The 21,740-nt window shown below is 45.7% G+C and overlaps 1 protein-coding gene across 4 annotated transcripts in view; it reads left to right on the plus strand.

Moving 5' to 3' along the window:
- Nucleotides 1–609: 609 nt before the first annotated feature.
- The window catches only part of hth (Meis homeobox homothorax), a 404,490-nt gene continuing 383,359 nt past the window's right edge, over nt 610–21,740 (plus strand). Inside the window, exon 1 of one of the 4 annotated variants that reach the window (XM_075699492.1) lies at nt 610–3,399. In XM_075699492.1, coding sequence (XP_075555607.1) covers nt 3,388–3,399 — 12 coding nt within the window. In that variant the 5' untranslated portion in view covers nt 610–3,387. The remainder of the gene's footprint in view (nt 3,400–21,740) is intronic. The other 3 variants (XM_075699491.1, XM_075699494.1, XM_075699493.1) reach the window with 3 other exon arrangements.

Here is a 21,740-nt window from a genome sequence, read left to right on the forward strand (position 1 = left end):
AGCCAAAAAAATTCAGTAACCTAATTCAATATCGTCGACTGTCGCACAGCCGCTGTTTTCGCTGTCTTAATGCATACCTGGTTCGGCGTCAGCGAGTTCAAGGAACGGAATAACGAGCAGAAAAGGAAAAAAGAACAAGTAGAAACGTGTGCAGCACAGAACATGCTGCGCATACAACAGCTGAAGCCGACCCGATCCACCTTGAAAGGGGCCGAGGCAGCAGACGCCTCTCCTTTGCGCCGGCGCAGATACAGACAGACAAGCGCTCGCAGCGCCACTCCGCGCGAGCGGCTCTCCACGCAACGCGCTGCCGCCTTCGCGCCACACGCATCCCACCTTCTCTTACTTTTTGCTTTTCCCAATCTCTCGCATACACGCCACCACAGCCAAGCAGCAGCAGCAGCAGCTTCGCGCGAACGCCGCAGTCTTCGCAGCAAGCGCTCGAGCATTCCTTCCTCCCCGCGGCCTGCCGCCGCTTCCAACCCCTCTTCACTACGAGCGCCGGGGACCCTCGCGCGCGCCCTCGTCACGTCAGTCATTCGCGCGCGACCAATCACGACAAAATGCTTCCGTGGCCCGCGCGCTAATCTCCTCCCCCCGCACAGAACCGCGCCGGCGGCGGCGCAGTGCAGTCACCGCCCCCTCGCCCGAAAGGCTCGACCCGCCGCCGCGGCCGAGCTCGCCCGAAGGAGAGGGGCCGCTCTCCCCGCCGAAAAAACGCCCGAGAGGAGCGGCAGGCCGCGCTGCTCGACTCCGTCGACGACCACGCAGCTTTCAGTAGTCGGCGCGGTGTGGGTCCGCCGATCCTGACTCTCTCGCGTCCGCTTGTGTTGCCGCAAGCCTTCGCACGACGGCCGCCGCAAAACAAAACCGCTCGCTAGTGTAGTGTGTGAGGCGCATCGCGCGCCTCCCCCCGGGCAATCGGCGATAACGTGACTGCGGGATTCTGACCCTGCCGGACTTACTTACCTCCGTAACCGCCTGCCTGTGTGATCTCGTTTTCCCGAGTGTTGTGAGCGCGGCGCGCGCGAGGTTGGTTGGACGGTGGGGACCGCCTTCTAGGATTCGACGTCCTGTGCCTGCCTGCCTAGCCGGATTTTTCTCCACCACGCCGCCCAGCAGCGCAGGATCTTGGATCGACGGTCGCTTCTTCCGTCACGTGGTGTTTTCCGTCGTCGATTCACTGCGGGTCGACCGGCTGTCATCTGCGTGACTACGAAGCGAGGCCGATGCGATAGGAGGCAACCGGCGAAACGAACGCCGCGGCCCCCCAAAAGAATAAGGCTGGCACGAACGACGGGAGTTCTTTTTTTTCGAAGTCGTTGACGCGACCGTCGTCTTCCGTGCCTCCGCATCGCTGGTGCGTGTCACGTCGTTCGACGTCGTCGACGGGTGGTTGGCGGCCGTTCTCCTCGACTCGTCGCTGTTCGTCGAAGTGCGATTGTGAAGTGTTGTGCGGTTTATAGTATTTTTTTTTTCCTCGCGTGTTTCAGGGAGGGCGTGTTTACTATCACTCGAGGTATCTTTTGAATAATTGGCTTGCTTTCGTTTATTCATTCTCGATTTTTTTTTCTCTCTCTCTCTCTCTTAAGGGGCAGTAATTTTGGCTTTCTCACCGTGGGTTCACGTTGTGGTGGTCGATTTCAGCCTGGTGGCCTCTTGGAACACAAGCGTGGCGCTCCAGGCGCGCTGGACTAAGTTACCCATGTGTTCCAACCTCGTAATCGCGTTCCCTTTTAGGTGATTTGGTTCTGATCCGGTACCCCCCGTTTTTATTTTCGATCTTTTTAGGGGGGGGAACTTCTCATTTTAAAAATTATTTTATTTATTTTATCCCCTTCGTTCACCGCACTTACTAATCACAGATCCTATGCTTTCCAGTAGCATTCCTTGAGGTCGATAAAAGTGCGTGTATCGAAGGCAGTAAAAAATTAAGTACACGTCCCCGATTTCTTTTTCTTAGGTGGCTGGTATTGGCTTTACTTTGGTTTAGCTTGGCTGGGGGAGGTTTTCATTCTGTAAGCGTTTAGCCGCCCTCGGGCCGATCAACCACACGACGTGAACACCGCATTTTGTTTTCTTTAGAAAAAAAATAAAAAATTCGTGCTCGCGTTGTGCTGATCTTTTGAGGGGAGCAGAAAAAGAAAAGTGAGACCCTGACACCGTTACCTCCATTGGTGTGACACCTATCTTCTGTCGTCGACGGGGGAGACAGCAAAACCGTCGCCGAGTTTTTCGCCCATGTGACCAGGCTCCTTGTTTTCGTCGAGTGCGATTACCGTGTTTCTGTCGACGTTCCCTTCCGAAGCTCTCTCGGTCTTCTGAGGAGATCCACCGATTTGTGACCCGTGCTTCGCTGCGTCGACAGTTCTTGCGTACCACCAGGACCCCGAAAATAGACCACCACCGCTGCTGATTTGTGGAAAGAAAAAGAAAAAAAAAACGAAGAGTCGACAACTTTCGGAAGTGGCCGCAACCACAGTGCTAACTCATATTGCCAAGTTCTTCTTCAGAAAGGCTCAAGACTTGTGAATACGCGAGCCCTGTGCAAGAAAGACACTACTGGTAGCGCACTGCTCTATTTGTGCGCCAGGAGATCTGAGAAACTGCTTGCGGTCCTGCCTGCCTTTCTGGAAGCATTCGCAGCAAGCCGTGTTGTGTTTGTGTTCGGCCCACGGAAGACGTCGTCGACCTCTTCGACTTGCTTTTTTTTTTTTTTTACGTGTGTTGTGTTGTCGCCTCAAGGGTGCATCCGAAGCTCGCTGTCGCACCGTGTGTGTACTAGTGTCCCCGACCTCGTGGTGAAGAGCTAGAAAAAAAAAAAAATAAGCATCTACTCTACACTGTGTCCGTGAGTGTGTTCCACACGCCTCGTGTACTGAACGGAACAATCTTGCCTTCCTTCGTCATACTTCTGCTTCTTCGAGGAGAAGACGTTCCCCTTCTTTGGTCGTCCCCGTGTTCTGCGAACACCGAATTCCCGACACTTTGTGGACCCGTTTCTTGACGGCAACCCGCCACCACCTCACACCCCCTTTGAAGAAGAGTTCGTCCCGTCTCGTTTTGTTGCTGCTCGAGAGGAAGAAGGATTTCTGTGGCTGTCGTCTTTGTGATTCGCTGTGTGAGGTTCGAGCCGCCTGCCCCGTCTCTTTCGGCAGAGAAGTGCAAGTTTCTTTCTTTTCTTGCCGGACAGGCTTCCAGAAGATTCCGATTTCTGCGGCTTCAAGGAGAAGGCCATCAGCTGTGTGAGTGTCGGTGCTTGAAAAAAAGAAAAGGTTGCTCCCTCGCCCAGTTGACAACGGCGATCAACCGAAGAAACCTCCGTCTAACTGCCGTATTACGGAGAAGCTGTTGCTGAGAAAATCGAGGAACTTCCCAGGAGTCGACATGGCTCAACGGGTGAGCACTTTCTGGCCTGCCTTTTTTTTTGTTGTTGTTTGGTTGCTCCGTCGTTACGTGTTAATGCTAGTGAACGCGTGAGCCCCTGAACACTTAACTAGGAATGTTCCTAGGTCCGAATGCACTAGATAGTTGCTGTTCTTGAAGTTTGTGTTGGATGAACACATGATGCACTGAATTATCTCTCGCAACCTAAGAATGATCACAAACCGTAAACGCTAAGTATACAAACACTGGCAACAATATTGACAGAAATTAGCAAGACGAAGACATATCAATTTCTAGCATAGGATGTGGTTTATGAATGACCTCTCTATGATTCTTTTTTTTTATAATAAATGCAACTAAAGAACGCATCTAGTATTTGAATTCAGGTTATTCCAACTCAAGCTTCGTAAACTTGCAAAGTATATCAACCATAACTTGAGCGCACTTTTTGGATATCAGCAAACGCTGTCCAGTGCGCTCATTATTTCACAGAGACTGAGAGGTCAGGTCAGTTTATTTCTTTAAGGCCCCTTTATCAGGGGTGTTACATAAAGGGGTGCTACATAAACAACAATTCAAAGTGATAACAAACGAAACATTTCAAAAGTGGTAGATGCCCTGCATAAACAAATACATACTCGTGAGAAATTGTCAATTAGAAGAAAAAAAAGTTATTTTGGCCGAAGGGAAGAAACAGCGGCAATGGACAATTCACTTCAGTAACTAGTGGAGCATTTGAAAAAAAAAATAGATACATTGCATACTAATTATCTACAGCCGGAGTCGCTGTAGATAATTCAGTTTCTTTTTTTTTGTAAATGAAATCAGACATGTTATGGTTGAACATCTCGATAAGAGAAAGTTATGTTGCTGAAAAACTGACTCATGTTCACTTACGGCTAAATCGAAAGGAATAGGATGGTTCGAGTATAGGCGTGTATGTCTGGAAAGTTTGAGCTGTCGACTTCTGCGTAAAGCGGAGAAAGTGCCCCACGCTTTTCTTTCTTCTTTTTTTTCTTCGTTACTTGGCTTCTCATCAGTTGTTTGTACGGAACCTTGACTGTGCTGTTCAGCGCGGAAGTAATCTACGAATGTTCTTAGTCCTCTTCAAAATTGGGAAGTATACTTATCGATATGCCACGGAGAGATTCCAATGTGCGACCTACGCTATGCGATACAGGACCGGCTCTAATTACGCGCCATGTTCGAGTTTCTTCACGCGCAGTATTTTGTTGGGCGGAATACATAACATATACCACAGAAGGACGTCCCAAAATATAAACACCTCCTTTTAGAATGTACGAGAAGAAAGGGGGTTAACCGAGGGGCTCGATTTTTATTAATAACATCATGAGAAGCCAACAAAGACACCAAGGAAAACATGGGGGAAATTACTTCTACTTACTTATTGAATTAAAGAAATGATAAATTAATGGCAATGACAGTGGATGAAAAAGCAGCTTGCCGCAGGTGGGGAACGATCCCACGTCTTCGCATTATGCGTGCGATGCTCTCCTTTTAGAACGAGCATTCTGTAGATAACTTGTATGGTTTAATTGTATCAGAAGTTCAAAAGTAGTGAAATAAATACGAGTCAACATATTGGAAGTAAATGTTAACGTTGTAGTCACGGCGCAGAAGCAAAAAAAGCTTCCAAAAAACGTGCGTTAGAAATTTAACTCTCTTTGGCGATATGGTTTGTGACAGAAGTTCAAGAGCAGTGGAATAAATACGCTTCAACATATTTGAAGTAAATATGGTCACGTTGTAGTGACGATGCAGAAGCAAATACCCTAAGAGAAGAAAAAGTGTGTTGTGAATTTAACTCTCTATTGTGAAAACTTTGGGCCCAGAAACACAGGTATAACGCTGGAATTCTTTATGGCAGCCATGACGTCATCGGGTAGCATGCGTGGGTTTATGATCCACTTGCCCGCTCTCCTAAGATCACGTGACGCCATCGGACAATAAAAAGGATGTTCCACATCCGCCCACCTTGGCTCTAAGTGGCGCTGGCTAACACTCCTAGGGCTAGATCAAGCAAACATAGATACCCAAGTTAGTGGACAGTTTGGTAACACTCACCGTAGCACAATTGGTAGTGCAACGCACGCGTAATGTGGTTGTTGTGGGTTCGCATCCCACCGGCGACACGTCATCTTTTTGTCCACTTTAATTTCCCTTGCCCCCTTTATTATATTCTACAATTCAATTTCAACTGCAGCCAATTTCCTCCACGGCTTTCCTTGGCTTCATTGTCCGTTGGCTTTATTTGGTCAGGTGTAAACGCCCGCATCACAACGTTAGTAGCGAGCACGCGTCGAATCTGATTGGTCAAGTCGGTCGGCCATTTATACCGGCATCACCGCACGTTTCAGAGTGACCGCTGATGTTCGCGTAAACGTTCGAAAATGCACAACACTATCCGCTTAACGCGCGTACTTTGTTAGCACAGGATGCTTTCGCTATAGAAAACCAGCTACGACATTAAAGAAATTTCTGATACATTATATGTAACAGTGACACTCCCGTGAAAGTGACACTCCCGCCACGTGCAAACAACAACAACAACAACAAAAAAAAAGATGTAGACGTGACAATATCGTGCAAGCAAAAGCACGAACATTTCTATATAAGATTGCACAAACATGCAGGTATAATACCGTGGCCCGATGACTTTCGAATCGGAGTGAATTAACGCCGCCAACGATGGGATGATCCCATTTGAAACAGTGTGCAGACGTTTCAATTTCCCTGTCGCGTAAACAGTATTGTCAGATGTCGATGCGTTTGCCCGGAGTCTTGTTTATGCTGTGTGAGACACGGTAGACCACGCGAAACACGCTTTTCCGAAAATGTGTCTTTGTGCATATGATTTGTGGAGTGATGGATATTGCCTCGTGGGAACTGCACACACAGTGGCCGCTGGCGGATCGTCAAACGTGGCGAACAGAGCAGACGACAGCATAAGGGATAAAAACTGGACAGTATATATATATATATATATATATATATATATATATATATATATATATATATATATATATATATATATACACCGTCGTCTGCACTTTTTGCCATGTTGAACGGAAACAAACTTTGAAATTACACGAAAGTCATTCCTTACTACCATGTCTCAAGTACTGTGTTGACGTCTGGTCCCTTCCGTGCGTCTCTTGACATTTCGCCGCGAAGGAACTTGTAGGTATGTCGACAGAGCAGTTTGCGAGGGATAATCGCAAATTGCTCTGGAAGCACTCACATCCCCTATTATTATTTTTTTTTTCGGCACGGTGACAATCTTATCGGTGTTCAGCGTTCGACACAAAAATGTCGTCGCCTTGATGTTGCGGGCGCATTTTCCTTTCAATGCCGTGAACGCATGTTGTGCGGTGTGTGTGCAGGTGAGGTTGTGTGTGTGTGTTTGTGACGTCACGCGATGAAAATCGCGTGACGTCAGTCCCGGGACGCCCGTCGTCTCCGCAGTGACCTCGTGTCATTTTACGTCCCATCGTTTTTGTTTTTTCGCCACTGCCGTTTCTCTCTGCGCTGCGGCGAAAATGTCAGCCGACGGCGCGTCTCAGAAGATCCGCTGACATTTTGCGCAACGCCAAAGCGAAGAGAAGACGGGAGAGTCGGCGGCTGGGGGGGGGGGCTCTTGCAATAAAGCAGCTATAGCTGGCTGCGGCAGCTGAGAGCGAAGCGAGGTGAGTTAGCAGAAGCTGCTGCATGCTGCTGCTGCCTCGAGGACAAGTGCGCAGACGCGTGTTTTGAACTGCGCATCGGCTTGCGTGCGTGTATACGGCACACAGTATGCAGACGCAAACCAGCATACCGCCTACAGATCTATATATATATATATATATATATATATATATATATATATATATATATATATATATATATATATATATATATCCACACTGTGCGTGGTGCTTGTTCACGCATACAAAAGTGTCTCTGCCTTCCAGGATAAGTGGCTCCGCGTCCTCTCGTGCCTTAGGAGGCTTCTCCGCAGATACGTGCAAATGGGGGCCAGTAATATTTATCTTAATTTCTTCGGAACCTAGGTTGTCAACGTCGCAGACGTTCTCTCCCCCCCCCCCCCCCCCCCCCCCCGAGCGTCGTCAGCTGTTATTTCTTTTTGTGCAAGTTTCCTTGCTGACGTGAGCAAACGGCTGCAAACGCGTGGCTTACGAAATGCCAAACTTGCTTCCTTTTTGTGCGTTTTTTGCTTTTCTGTGCGGTGTTGTGAGTGAGCATGGCGCGTACTTTTCTTTTTTAATTATGGTCGTAATTATACGCGTTAAGCGAACGCAGTGACTAGAACTGTCTCTCTTGTGACTTCGGATTCTCAGGGCATATTGCTTGGATGCTTTCGAAATGTACAGCGTGTCAGGCAGTCGGACAAATGCTATAAAAAATATAAGAAAGAACGTAACCAGGCTTGTGTCCACGGCCATGTTCTTACGCTGGGACTATCTGTAAGGATGGATGCGTGTCAGTGATAGACCGGCATTATCGAAGGCGGCCTGTCAATTGCAGGCAGATCTTATCCGAACGAAAAGCTGCGGCGATTGGAAGCCAAAGCCTCTGAAGCGATCAAATTCTTCCTTTTTGGAAGCCAGCTTTCAGAAACTACACGCAGCCGACAGGTCCCGCATAGAAAATAATAGTAATATGGCCCATTTGGTTGCAGTCGAACCGCAGAGTAAATTGCATCAAATTTTATTGGTAATACATGTCAAGTAAAGAAAAGAAAGAACTGCACGTTGAACCTCCCACGTACACTTTAGAACCGCAAGTAAAGCAGCGGTTGTAAAATTTTTTAGATCGAAGCAATGTCTCTCTCTAACTCTCGGTCGAAGTTGCTTTCTGCGGACTTGATTTCAAGTTCCTCGCTCGTATAGTACGGCGTGCTCTGAAGCTGAATGATGTATCTTGTGTGATGAAGTGATGTTCTTACATAAACAAAAACTTGCGTGGTTTCTTTTTTTTTCGATATACGTGTGTGACTGGCAGTTTGCGAAATATTGATATAGTAGAAATGTGCGTAACTGAGAGTAGCCGACCCCTTCCCTTCTCGCACGTATTGTTATTGTTAATAATAATGGTATAACACAACATACTGAAGGTGGAGTGGGCTATCAGTTGTCTCCTAAACGAAGACACCACGTCGGCCCCGCTTGCAGAGAAGAAGAAAATAAAACGAAGCTGATCCCACGCGCTGCATGTGGGGAATCGATCTCATGCGAAGCATTTCGCTCGTAGCTGGCTACCCGGTGTCATTTGGGCATTACGCGAGGCGTTACCGGGTGACGGGTTACCGGGTGACGGGTTACCGGGTGATGGGTTACCGACGTATTCATGTGAGGCGAACAACCGTGCGTTTGACGCTAGCGTGTTTGTTACGACAGCAGCGAGACGACGGTGACGACGGTCGTGTGGCACGCCGACGGCGTGGGTTCCGTACCACGACGGTTCGAAGCGAGCGGCTTACGACATGTCTATTGTTGGATTCTACGTATAGGTGTACTGGACGAGCGTAATCGACAGATTGTGACGCCATCAGCGACCGCGCGTTGCACAATCGCATGACGTAGCCGTGGCCATGCCGTGCGGTGTGCATACGTCGAAACGACGGAGTGATTCTGCAGTCCGGCGACGAATCGTTAATCAAAACCTTTCTGCGTACCGTTATAGTTGCAACGAGGAAAGTGTTCGTGAATGGGTGGCTGTATCGCGGGGTCGGGGGGGTGGGGGGAGTGCTGTTTAAACAAAGCGTCACAAAGCGCGAGCTGTCACGGAAAATTGAGACCATGGTCATGTGACGCGCACGTCACGTGACCATGGTCTGACCATATATGACCATGACCATATATATATATATATATATATACATACACACACGTGCGATCATTTTCGAGTAGTTACGGCATCGGGCTGCTGAGCTCGAAGGCAGATAGTCGATTCCATTGTCGGCGAGGCATTCATTTTGAATACCGAGGTCTGAAAAGTGTGGCGATACAGGAGCTCCCAACCTTAACACGGCGAAATACCTGGAATAATGCAAAGAATGCTCTGCATTAAAAGAAGAGAGAGAGAGAGAGAGAGGCAAGGAAAAGAAGAAATAGAAAAGAGGAAGGGAAACAGAAGAGGAAGGCACGACACATTACATCGCACGGCTTGCGAAATATACGAGTCGTAACATATCTATACCTATACCGCGCCAGAACACAAGTTAAGTTCGCCCACTTAGTCTCGTCGTTCAAATGGTTGACCGCATTAGCTTTCCCTTTTATAGATCATATTGAATAATTTTCTGCTGTCCCGGCTGCCGCCATATTGTGCCGCTATATAGCTACGAACTACTCGCTGTGACGCCCAATCATTAGAGGTGGCAGAGTAGTAATCATTATTATTTTTTTTTGACGTAATCGTGCAGACGAACCGAACAGTGCCAGAGGCGAATCGAATTTCCACTGCTCCTCGAATACGTTTTTCAAATAAAGAACATAGCCGTTCTCACCAATATTATACGGCGATCGTTGTTCACATCCTGTAGTATTCACACGGTTAGCAAGTTTCTGTAACAGCAATCGCACGTGAGGAAGCCTAGTTTATTAAACGCACAAGTGGAGCAATAGGGAGGCATATCGGAGTTTGCTTCCAAACCCAGGGCGAATGCCAATGATCGTGGTTTGGATGGAAATGCGTGGCTCCCCGAGTGGTGTGCTACGCCACGCGACTGCACTCTTTCATTGTATACGGCTGCCGAGATGAAATCTACGGATTTTTTTTTTTTTCGCTCCGATTTTGTGTTTAAGAGGAAGCTTTAGCTCGGGCACAACTGGTGCGCCTCGCTTGTGTGGTGCACGCTATTGCGTATGCTGTCGCAAGGGCCATTCGGCCTGAAGGACATATCGAGCATTGAAGCCGGAAATTGCTTTTAAAGAAATACCGTTGATGGGACTTCAGGTCGTGGTGTCGTCCATTGGGCCTCTCAAAAAGTGGTGTGTTGCGCGTAGGAATCATAACTGACCGCTCTAATGTTTGTCTCCAACTTAAAGTGCAGTCGTCCGACTTTTCCATTATCATTAGAAAATTGTTTGCTTGTTTGGTTCGTCCAAGATGGTAGCGGGCAGGATTTGGTGGGGCTCATAGGAGGGATAGTGTTTCCGGGGGGGGGGGGGGGGGGCTTAGCATGCACGTGTGCTAGGTTTTTCTAAACCCTTGTATGTGGCAGCGTGCGTTCCTCCTGTTATTAACTTATTTATTTAAACATACTGCGGACCAACATTTTGGTCCAAGCAGGAGGAGCAAAAGAAATATCAAGTAAATCGTAACAGCAAGAAAAAAAAAAGAAAGAATTCGTTAATTTGAACACTCATCAATACGCTAAAAGGAACAGCACGTCTGTGAAACAACAATAAGAGTACGATACATTTGAACAACAAACAAACAAAGATAATTTTCCAGTGTTGCAGCAAAATTCTCAGCTGCGAAAATCTCCTGAGACATAGTGAGTCTTGGTATCACACACGCACACACACACACGCACACACACACACGCACGCAGTTAACCTGACAGTTGACTACTACCAACGACGCCAGTTCAGTGCCCCAGAAGTTTCAACAAACTAAGCTCAGAATTCTCGTCCGAAAGCTGTTACGCTACGTCAGGCAGGCAGACAGAACGTTTTCGCCATGGTCACGCGTTAAGCGCAAACCAACAGCGAAAAAAAAATAAAGAAAGACGAACGAAATTTCGTCGCTTTAGCGAAGCGTATATATATGTGTATATATGCTACCAGTGGCAGTCCGCCGAAAAGGCCGCGCCGGTGAGTGGGTCGGTCCCCTAATCTAAAGCGCTCTCGGCCGTTTCGATAACAGGGCGGACGCGGCGGGTGGTTGCGCGGTACGTACCATTTCACTTTTATATTTGTTTTTCTCGGACGCCGTGTTGTGGAAGGTTTGGTTGGCGTTCCCCCCCCCCCCCTTTTTTTTTTGCACGCCGTGGCATTCAAACTCTCACCTCCACCCACTTCCCTCGTGCGCGTTTTTCTCTGTACGCCACTTCGAGAGCTCCCGCTGTGCGTCGCCCTTATCGCAATGTGGACGGTGTGTTGACGGCTCACCTGCTGCGCGCTCGCTCTTTTTTTTTTCGTCGCACGCGCAACGTACACCGCCACCTATATAGCGGGAGTATCTATCGTTTAATATTGTGGTGAGCATGCACAAGTCGGGGCGAAATGGAGGAGTAGAGTGGCAAGTTGGGCTGGTTGGAGGAAGTTCATTTTGCAATACTGGGGATTACTGGGCTATAAACACACGGACAACGGAAGTAGAAGTGGTCAGGACCATAAATAAACACACGGACAACATAAGTAGAAGTGGACAGGACCATAATAAATAAACACACGGACAACAGAAGTAGAAGGGGACAGGACGATAAATAAACACACGGACAACAGAAGAAGTGGACAAGACCCATACACACAGACAACAGAAGTAGAATGGGAGAGGAGCATCTATAAACACACGGACAACAGAAGTAGAAGCGCACAGGACCATAAACACGAACAGAAGTAGACGTGGACAAGACCATAAACACACGGACAACAGAAGTAGAAGGGGGCAGGACGATAAATAAACACACGGACAACAGAAGAAGTGGACAAGACCCATACACACAGACAACAGAAGTAGAATGGGAGAGGAGCATCTATAAACACACGGACAACAGAAGTATAGAAGCGCACAGGACCATAAACACGAACAGAAGTAGACGTGGACAAGACCATAAACACACGGACAACAGAAGTAGAAGGGTGCAGGACGCGCGCAGTCCTGCCCACTTCTACTTCTGTTGTCCGTGTGTTCAAAGCGCAGTAACACCGTATTACAAGATGTAATATAGGAGACCGATCACGTGTCGCTCACTGGTGGAGGCCACGTCGTTCCACAGCTGTGCACTTGCGTATGTAGAAATTCGCCCGCCTTAATTGCTCTATCAATTGTAGCCTAATAAATAACATTTATATCTACCCTTGGGTGCAGAGTTACGCGTTTGCAAACATTGATTTGGGCTTCGGTTTCCCTTAAGTGAGTACTTGCATTTCGCACTGATATTTCGGATTTTTTTTTGCGTTATATGAAGGCATGTGACTGCGAACTCCCCTCTCCCCCACAAAGAAAGAAAGGAAAGAAAAAGAAACTGGCAAGTTTCGAAACACTAAATAATTTCATATAATAGCTTTTTTCTATAGTCAGTTTCGGTTTCGCTTCTCCGGCCGTGACTGTCGTGACGTCATGAATGCCAGCGCAGGATGCCAGCGAGCAAGTGCCAAGACGTCGCGGTGTCCTGCTTCCACGTGATCCACCTTCCGCTTCGTGACGTCTCGACACACTCACCTCCTGCCAAACACAAACTAGGCGTTGCATAGCTATATTTATTTATTTATTCAAATACCCTAAATGCCCTCTTGGAGAGGGTATTACATAGGGGGGGCACACGAAACACACTAATAAGAATATGTGAAAAAAATAGTAAGAATAAACAATTCAGCAAACATAGTAAGAACACCACAAAATACGCATACACCAATATTGGAAGTGGATTAAAGTTCGAATAAAGATAAGAATGAAGTGTGAAAATTGAAACACCGGGGGTTCAAGGATAACACAAAAAGAGAAAAAACTGCAATACGATGTCAAACAAGATACAAAGGTATTAAATTAGCCCCGAAAAAGAAATAGCTAACACCAAGGACGCGTAGAGACGTCAAATTCTGATATGATTCCACAGCATTTGATGAAATTGATCGGTGTTAACTTCAGTGGCAATATCAGATGGTAGGTTATTCCAGTCAGCTATGGTTTTGGGGATGAATGATTGTGCGTAATGGGCCGAGTGGCAAGCTGGGCGTTTGACTTTGCAGGGGTGATCACGGCGAGGAAAAATGACAGGGGGTGACTGAAAGAAGTCGTCGCGCAAACGATCATGATGATAAAGTTTGTGAAAGAGAGATAGGCGGGCGTGTTTCCGTCGTAGTGATAGCGGAGGCAGTTCGGCACGAATTTTTAAATATGTAACACTGGAATACGGAGAAAAATCTGAAAAAATGAAGCGAGCAGCACGGCTTTGCAGGGATTCAATGTTACGTATAATGTACTCTTGGCTCGGGTCCCAGATGGCACATGCATATTCAATTTTAGGCCTGATTAACGTGGTGTACGCGAGTTTCTTTAGGTGTGAAGGCGCTTGCTTTAGTCTGTGTTTCATGATTCCGAAAGTACGGTTAGCAGATGCAAGAGTAACGTTGATGTGATGATGCCATGTTAGATCCGATTGCAAGTTGATTCCTAAGTATTTGTACGTGGTAGTAAGTTCGACAACATTGTTACCTATAAAGTATGAAGTTGGAATACGGGAAGAGGAGTGCGTAAATGACATGCACTTAGTTTTAGTATGATTTAGGGTCATTTGCCAGTCTGAACACCATCTGTTTATTGCGTTGAGGTCTGACTGCAAAGCTTGATGGTCAGTGTCAGTAGAAATGGTACGGTAAATTACGGAATCATCGGCGAACAGTCTTACTCTGGACGACATGCAGTTAGGCAATCATTAATGTAAATTAGAAAAAGCAAAGGGCCAAGCACGCTCCCTTGTGGAACGCCGGACGTGACAGGAATAAAAGAGGAGTTGCAATGATTAATATTTGTGAATTGAGTTCGAAAAGACAAGAAATCTTTTATCCATGCAATGACTTGTGCGTCGATGTTAAAATGTTTAAGTTTCAGTAGTAGCCTGTGGTGAGGAACGCGGTCAAAAGCTTTGGAAAAATCTAAGAATATCGCGTCGACTTGGTTGCCAGCGTCAATACATGAAAGCAAGTCATTAGTAAACCCTGCAAGTTGCCCATCGCATGAATATCCCTTGCGAAAGCCGTGCTGGTATTTGAAGATTATGTTATGTTCTTCTAAGTGTTTTATGATTTGAGAATGTATGATATGTTCGAGTAGTTTGCAAACGGTGCTAGTTGACGAAATAGGCCGGTAGTTAAGCGGTGATGAGCGATCGCCAGATTTAAAAATTGGTATGACCTTGGCTGTACGCCAGTCATTAGGAATTTGGCCGGATGATAATGACTGTGAAAAAAGAGCGCACAAGATTCCCGAAATGCTTTGCGATGTACTTTTGAGCAACTTGTTGTTGAACCCAACGTGGTCAGATGCAGATGATACCTTACGATTATTAACTAGTAATATGATACCGGACTCGGTAATATTTATCTGCGGCATGATGATATCGGAAAGTGTACCTATGTTTGGGCATGAAGTGACGTCCTCGCGGGTGAACACAGACGAGAATGCATTGTTTAATATTTGTGCACACTTTGACTCGGGAACAGTGGCGCCTGTGGGATCGGTAAGCACAACATCGGGGTGATTGCTTGGATTTATTACTTGCCAAAATTTACGAGGATTGTTAGTCAGCATAGATGACAGGTCGTGGTTGAAAAAGTGACGGCGACTGGATTTAAGTAACTCTTGGTATTCTTTGTCGCACTGTTTGTATTTAAGCCACGATGGTGCAAGACTGGATTTCTGGGCTTGCCTGTACAATCGCTTTTTTTTGTTGTTTAGACGCCGAAGTTGCTTGTTGAACCATGGCGTAGAACTCCTACTCCTAATTGTTATGGACGGTATATATTTGTTAACGACGTCAGTAAACATATTTTTGAACGCCACCCAGTTTTCTTCAACTATACGGGACAAGAAGTCATGAAGAAACTGGTCGGCAAAAAGAGATAATTGTGCATTAATTCCATCAAAGTTAGCTCTGCTATAGCATTTAATTTTTTTTTCAATGATCTTCCTACTGTTATGCCGACAAACAATGTCCCCAGTAATGACGTCATGATCGGAGAGCCCATCTAGGTGACCAATGTTGGCGCAAATGTCAGGGATATTAGTAAGGATTAGGTCAAGAATACTAGGATATATATAAGATTATGGCGTTCCGAGGCTTGCCAGTATTTTTTCTTTAATATTCGGAGAGGGGAGGGGGGTGCGTCGAGTTCCCCAATTTTAATTTAAAGCAATAAGTGAACAGCCGGAAAGATGACGTCAGTACTCACCTCATGTCGTGCATCAATATCAGCTTAGATTTCCGGCGACGCATATATATTTTTTAATCGAAAAAGATCTGACGCCACAAATGCATATTCTGCTTAGCCTCGGAATTAAGGATAAAGGGAGTAATTTATTCAGGGGTCTTACTTGCTCATAAACTTAAAGGGACATTAAAGCGAAACAACAAATCAGTTTAGACTAATAAGACATTGTTTGAGAGCCCTGCAGGCAGTCATTTCAAAATAATTGTTTGATTATTAGATGAGGAAATGAAGGTCCAAGTATCAGTATTTGAATTTCGCGCCTAAATTCCGACGCCTGTACGTCATTGTGACGTCAGGGATTCCAAAGTACGTTTTCGCATTGGGTCGCGTTGGCTGAGTAAATGTTCCCGAAACTTGCCATGTTTAATATTTGCTTCCTTTATAACACAATGTAGTCAATCTGTACCGCTATGTAGTTAAGTACGCCCTAGAAGATGCCATCAGAATCCATAACGTCACAGAGACTAGGTGCGGGAACATTACCGAGGAGTCGCCACCCGTCTTTCCTTCTTGAGATCTTTATGGCTTACCAATCGTCGTATCGTGGTAAGAGTGGTGGTTTTGGTGTCGTAGAAAGGTAATTTACTGATGCAGAAGAAATCATTTTTCTCTTTAGTGTCCCTTTAATAATCACTTTATAGCAGCAGGAGCGTACCATGCATCCATTAACTCTCATTTAACCAGGACTATAGGCTAAGCTTACCCTGCTGTCGTGCCGACTCTATATTTTTGTCAGCTACTTCAACAGATGAAGTCGTTAGGATCATTAATGCCTTTAGAAACGCTTGCTCGCCCTGAGAGGATGAAATTTCCGCCTTCCCTATTAAATGTGTTGTTAATATTGTCGCTGGCCCACTTAGGCACATGTGCATTAGAATGCTGCCCACGGGAGTATTCCCAGACAAACTGAAAGGGGCGCGTGTTACCGTTTTGTTCAAAGGAGGCAGCGAACACGACCCCTGCAATTATCGTCCAGTTTCGGTGCTGCCAATTTTCTCTTAAGTAGCTGAGCGCGTGCTTTTTAATCGGCTAAACAATTTCATACAAGTTAAAAATTTGATTTGTCAACAACAGTATGATTTTCAATCCGGCAAATCGACTCAAACAGCATTGTTAGACATCAAAAATACCATAATTAAAAATTTTGAAGATAGACTGTTTTCTGTTGGAATTGTTCTGGATTTTTGTAAAACCTTCGACTCTCTGAAGCCTTCAATACTACAAAAAAATTAGACATTTACAAAATTCGCGGAGTTGCAAATGCACTTGTGAAGAGTTGAATGACTGAACGGCCACAGTATACACAGATGCATGGTGTAAAATGTATGTAAGATGTGTGGTGAATTTTGGTGCCCCACAGGGTTCAATTCTAACACCTATTTTATTTACGGTATATAATAATGACATTATCAACATTCCCTTAACTGCTAACGTGTGTTTTATGCTGATGATACAAATGTTTTTCTTTTCGGGTTCTTATCTTAAAGTATTAGAGCAGCAGTGTAATAACCAGCTATTCATTTGGCTCTCTGTAAACCAGCTTTAATTGAATCTAAAAAATAACGAAGTTTATGCTCATTCATCCAAAAAACAAACCATTAAGTTATCATACCAAATTAGAATTCAATAACTCGCGTATTGAGCAAATGCATAGTTGCCGGTTTCTGGGTGTATGCTTCCGTAGCGACCTATAGGGTGGGCAGATCATGTAAATTAGAATGAAAATGGCCAGATCTATTTGTGTAATTCATCGCATCAGGCATCTTCTTCCGCAACAAGTAAAGAAACAATTACATTTCGTTCTCGTTCATTCCCACTTTGTATACTGTAACCTTGTGTGGGGTACGTGCAATAAAATTGATTCCTTTAAATTGTTTTCCCTTCAAAAAAAGAGCCCTACGAGCGTTTTGCTCAGGCCCAGCAGTCGAAGCAAATGTTTTCGAGACTTGTCATGTTCGCAATCTTTTACATTCCTATAGCTTGAGTTTGGCAGTTTACATTCTCCATGAAATCAAGCAGGATTTTGATACTTTCAGCAATACTTATTTGTCGAGGGATATAACATATGTTTTACGTGTCGTCGCGTTGCCCACCACTAGGCCTAGAACCAATTATGGAAAACAATGTTTACATCACCAAATCGCAACTCTGTGTAACACGTGCCAGTCGATTGTGGAAATAGCTGTAGAAAGTACTAGTGTATTGAGGTTCAAAAAAGAAAAAAGTAAAGATGCTTTTTCGTTCTGTATAATTTTGAAACATATAAATTGGCATCAATTGGTTTGTTCTGACTTTACCGGTTTACTAATGATGTTTTTGTCTTCGCCGCAGCGTTTTCTTTCTATTTTGTTTACCGCTAAATGTTTTGTGGAGTTCTTTATCATTAGTGTTGGCTTACATTTTGCTGTCTCTTTCGTGGTATTAATTTTAGTGAGCAGCGTCCCTGAGAATTATGTGCTTTGCCCGTTCGCCACAGGTGCCACGAGTTGTAGTCCGGGGATAAGGCCTTGTCAGGAGGCACGATTTAGCTGCCTCCTTTAGCCGCTCCTCGGGGGCATATTGTACAATATGGCCGAAATATGTACTACTACTACTACTAATATAATAGGCGTGATTCAAGTTTCGTCTCCTCTCAAATGCAACTACATTCAAATCGGTTGGGCGGCTGCAGTCACCATCACTGTACATACGTATAAGTGGTCTCGCGCAACCTTTACCGATATATATATATATATATATATATATATATATATATATATATATATATATATATATATATATATATATATATATATATATATATATATAGAGAGAGAGAGAGAGAGAGAGAGAGAGACAGACAGACAGACACCTATGCATAACAGATAGATCGGTAGCACAGTGCATCTTGTGTCGGTCTTCTTTTGTCCCGTCTAAAATGCGGCTCGTGGTGTGGAACCCATCTGGAAGTGAGCGGGTGAACAGACCAGCCCAGCGACGCGTTCCGTTAAGATGGCAGCGCATGTATCGATATGTCGGCGCCTCTAGGTGTTCTCACTGCGCTTCGCACGAGGGAGAGCCAATCCGGCTTCAAACGGGCCTGTCATTACACCGAGCGGTCGCCGCACTGCATGCGCGCCGCTGCCTCGGCAGCGGGCGCGCGTGGGCCGGCCGAATATTTCGTTCTCAATAATCGCCGGGACGCACTCGAGGCGCAGAGGGAGGACAACTAACCGGTGTGCGCGTATATGTATGTAGTATGCGTACACGAGGTACGCGTGGCGTGGGCAAAAAAAAAAATGTAAATGAAATAAAATGGCGCGCGAGCTACCAACCGCGTTTGCCCGCCGCCCTCATCCTCATTCGGGCTGCGCGCTCGCGTGTACGCCGATTGCAAGGCCTGTCGCTTTTCAATTAAAAGAAAGGTTGCCGCTGATTTGTGGCAGCATATGTATACACGCGCGCTTCCGTATAGTGTACTCCACCGCATAGCGCGAGTGGCCATTTTCGCGGCAATTTGTAGTCGACGGAGGAAGAAATGTAGCGCCGTCTCCTTCGCAGTATATATATATATATATATATATATATATATATATATATATATATATATATATATATATATATATATACAAAGGAGAAGGAAGCGGGTTAACCGAGGGTCCCCCGATTTCTATTGGTCATATCATAAGAAGCTAACAAACGCTGACACAAAAGCCAATTAGGGGAAATTACTTGTGCTAAATAAATGAAATAAAGAAACGATAAATTAACGGAAATGAAAGTGGATGAAAAAAACAACTTGCCGCATGTGGGGAACGATCCCACAACCTTCGTGTATATATATATTCAAATCCCGGCCGTGGCGGCGGCCTCCATTTCCATGGCAGGGAGAAATGCAAGAACGACCGCGCGCCGTACGTACATTTGGGTGCACATTATGAAGAACCATCAGGTAGTCGAAAGTTAATCCGGAGTGTCCCCCACTATGGCGTGCCTCATAATCGGATCGTGGTTCTTGTCGCGAGGACCCCAGAGTCCATCAATTAATTAATTTTTTTTTTTGGGCGTATAGCGGTAACCCCTAACATTAGGAGCAAGAAGACGCGTTCGGCTGCCTGCAGTGAAGTGTGAGAAACGCGGGTGCACAAATCAGATTGCTACGTCCACACCAATGATGTTGTTTCCTGTGATTTTCGTTCAATGCGAAATAACACTGATTGCATCAACACACAAATGCAGTCTGTCTCTGACATTCCAGACCCAGTCTCTTCTTTAATTTAGACTAAATGGTTCAGTTCAGTGTCATGTATTTGCACAGGGGAATGGGGGTTCTCAATTATGAGGCACGCTGTATAGTGCGGAGGAGGGCTTGGGATTAATTTTGGCCAGCCAGGCTTCCATAAAGAGCACCCAAATGCACATCGCACTAGCGTTTTTTTTTTTTTTTTGCATTACGTCCCCATCGGAAGGCGACTGCCGTGGTCGGGTATCGTACCCGCGACCTCGTGCCCAACAGCGACACGTCGCATAACCCCTTATAACCCACCGCTGTGGATCCCTGACGTTTTCGGAGGTACCCGCAGCAGCGCCACCCAGTGTACAAAGCATCGACCGAAATTTTTGCGGCCCCGTTACAATAATTTTCTTTTTTCGCGAATAAATGTCGGGAATGTTTTCGTTTGTATACGTGTCCGACACTCTCCTAGCTGTGCTTTCATAAGAGAAAGCCCCGTTCACAGCGTTGCTGCAGAATAAAGCTTTAGATTTTTTTTTCGTCTTTGAATCGAAGCAGTCTGCATTTCGCAACACAAAACAATTTTTAGTGCTTGTCATCGAATATTTTTTTTTAGTATTTTCCGACTTCGACTGTGGCATTCTTTTTAAATGTTTGAATTGGAAAGTCTGTTTGTGTACGATCTTTCTTTTTTTTTTGTGGCCTCGTTTTTTTTTTTTGTTTTGTTTTAGTGTAGTTGCAACTGGGCGCCCACGTTTGGTCGCCACATGCGTTTTGAAGCGAAGCTTTATTTTCCGGCACGCACGCAAGCATCGCCGTTAGTTGTAAGTCCTTCGTTTAGGCATCGCTTCACAGCTATTTCAACACGTCAGATGGATATGCCTAATTTCTTTCGCGGTAGATTTTTTTCGCTACAAGCTTTACCTGCACTCTACCGAGTGCTTCGAATCTCATTAGCAGCTTCGTTGCTAAGTAATTACAGACAATGTTCTCTTACAAAAATGAAATAATAATGAGAACAAAGGGTCCTTGGTATTCTATAGACATCGGTGGACCTTTTTACGGGGGAAAAAGAAGGTCTGTTGAATGCCAGTTAAAAAGAAAAAAAAAACTATTTTGAGCGATGTGGAGCAGCATACCTTTGTTATATACCTCCGTTAAGGCGGGACGTTCAATCAATCGTATGCCTGCACTTAACGGGCAAGCATATTAACGCTCGCTTTTTTTTTTTTTTTTCCGTGAGACGTCTGTGACAGACCGAAAGCCTCGGCTCTGACAGCTCGTCCTGACGCCCGCCCGAGCTCTCCCTCGCAAATGCGAGGAGAGGCGGCGTGACGTTCAGTCTTGCGTCGCGGGGAAGAACTTTGTGTCACAAGAGATGTCGCCTGTCACGTCGCCCGTCAGAATCAAAGAAAGGAAGCTTTTATTCACGCGTTATTATAGTCCCTTACAATAGAGCAAATATTTGGAGCGACAGGGAGAGAGTGCATAAATAAATTCTCGGCGACGACGATTGACGAGAGTTTACTACACGCTCCGCTGACAGGACTACACCGCGAGGCGTCTTCGTCTCCTCCGTGAATCTGCCGCAACAAGAAACACGTAATTCTGGAGGTACGCGCTCGTTTGAAGGATCGCCTCCGTCGTGACGTCACGGAAGTAAGCGAACGTGATTGGCTGGCTGGCGCGCACGCGTGCGAATTCACGTCGACTTCGAAAGCGACGCACGTGCTGTAATTATCAAGTTCTGATCGCGTTATACATATTGACAAATGAACAGTGCAGCATCTGTATTGATCTTGACGTTGAATACTATTTGCGCAAGTACGAAAATGGTCGATTGTTTAGAGGCAGTCCAAGAGAGGTTAATCGACAAGAACAAAATAAAATTCATATGTTGAGGTTTGACACACTAGTTCTGCTAAAACCCGCAAGGTGGGGAGAAGTAATTAACCTTG

This window comes from Dermacentor variabilis, chromosome 7 (genome assembly GCF_050947875.1).
Source record: "Dermacentor variabilis isolate Ectoservices chromosome 7, ASM5094787v1, whole genome shotgun sequence".
NCBI lineage: Eukaryota > Metazoa > Arthropoda > Arachnida > Ixodida > Ixodidae > Dermacentor > Dermacentor variabilis.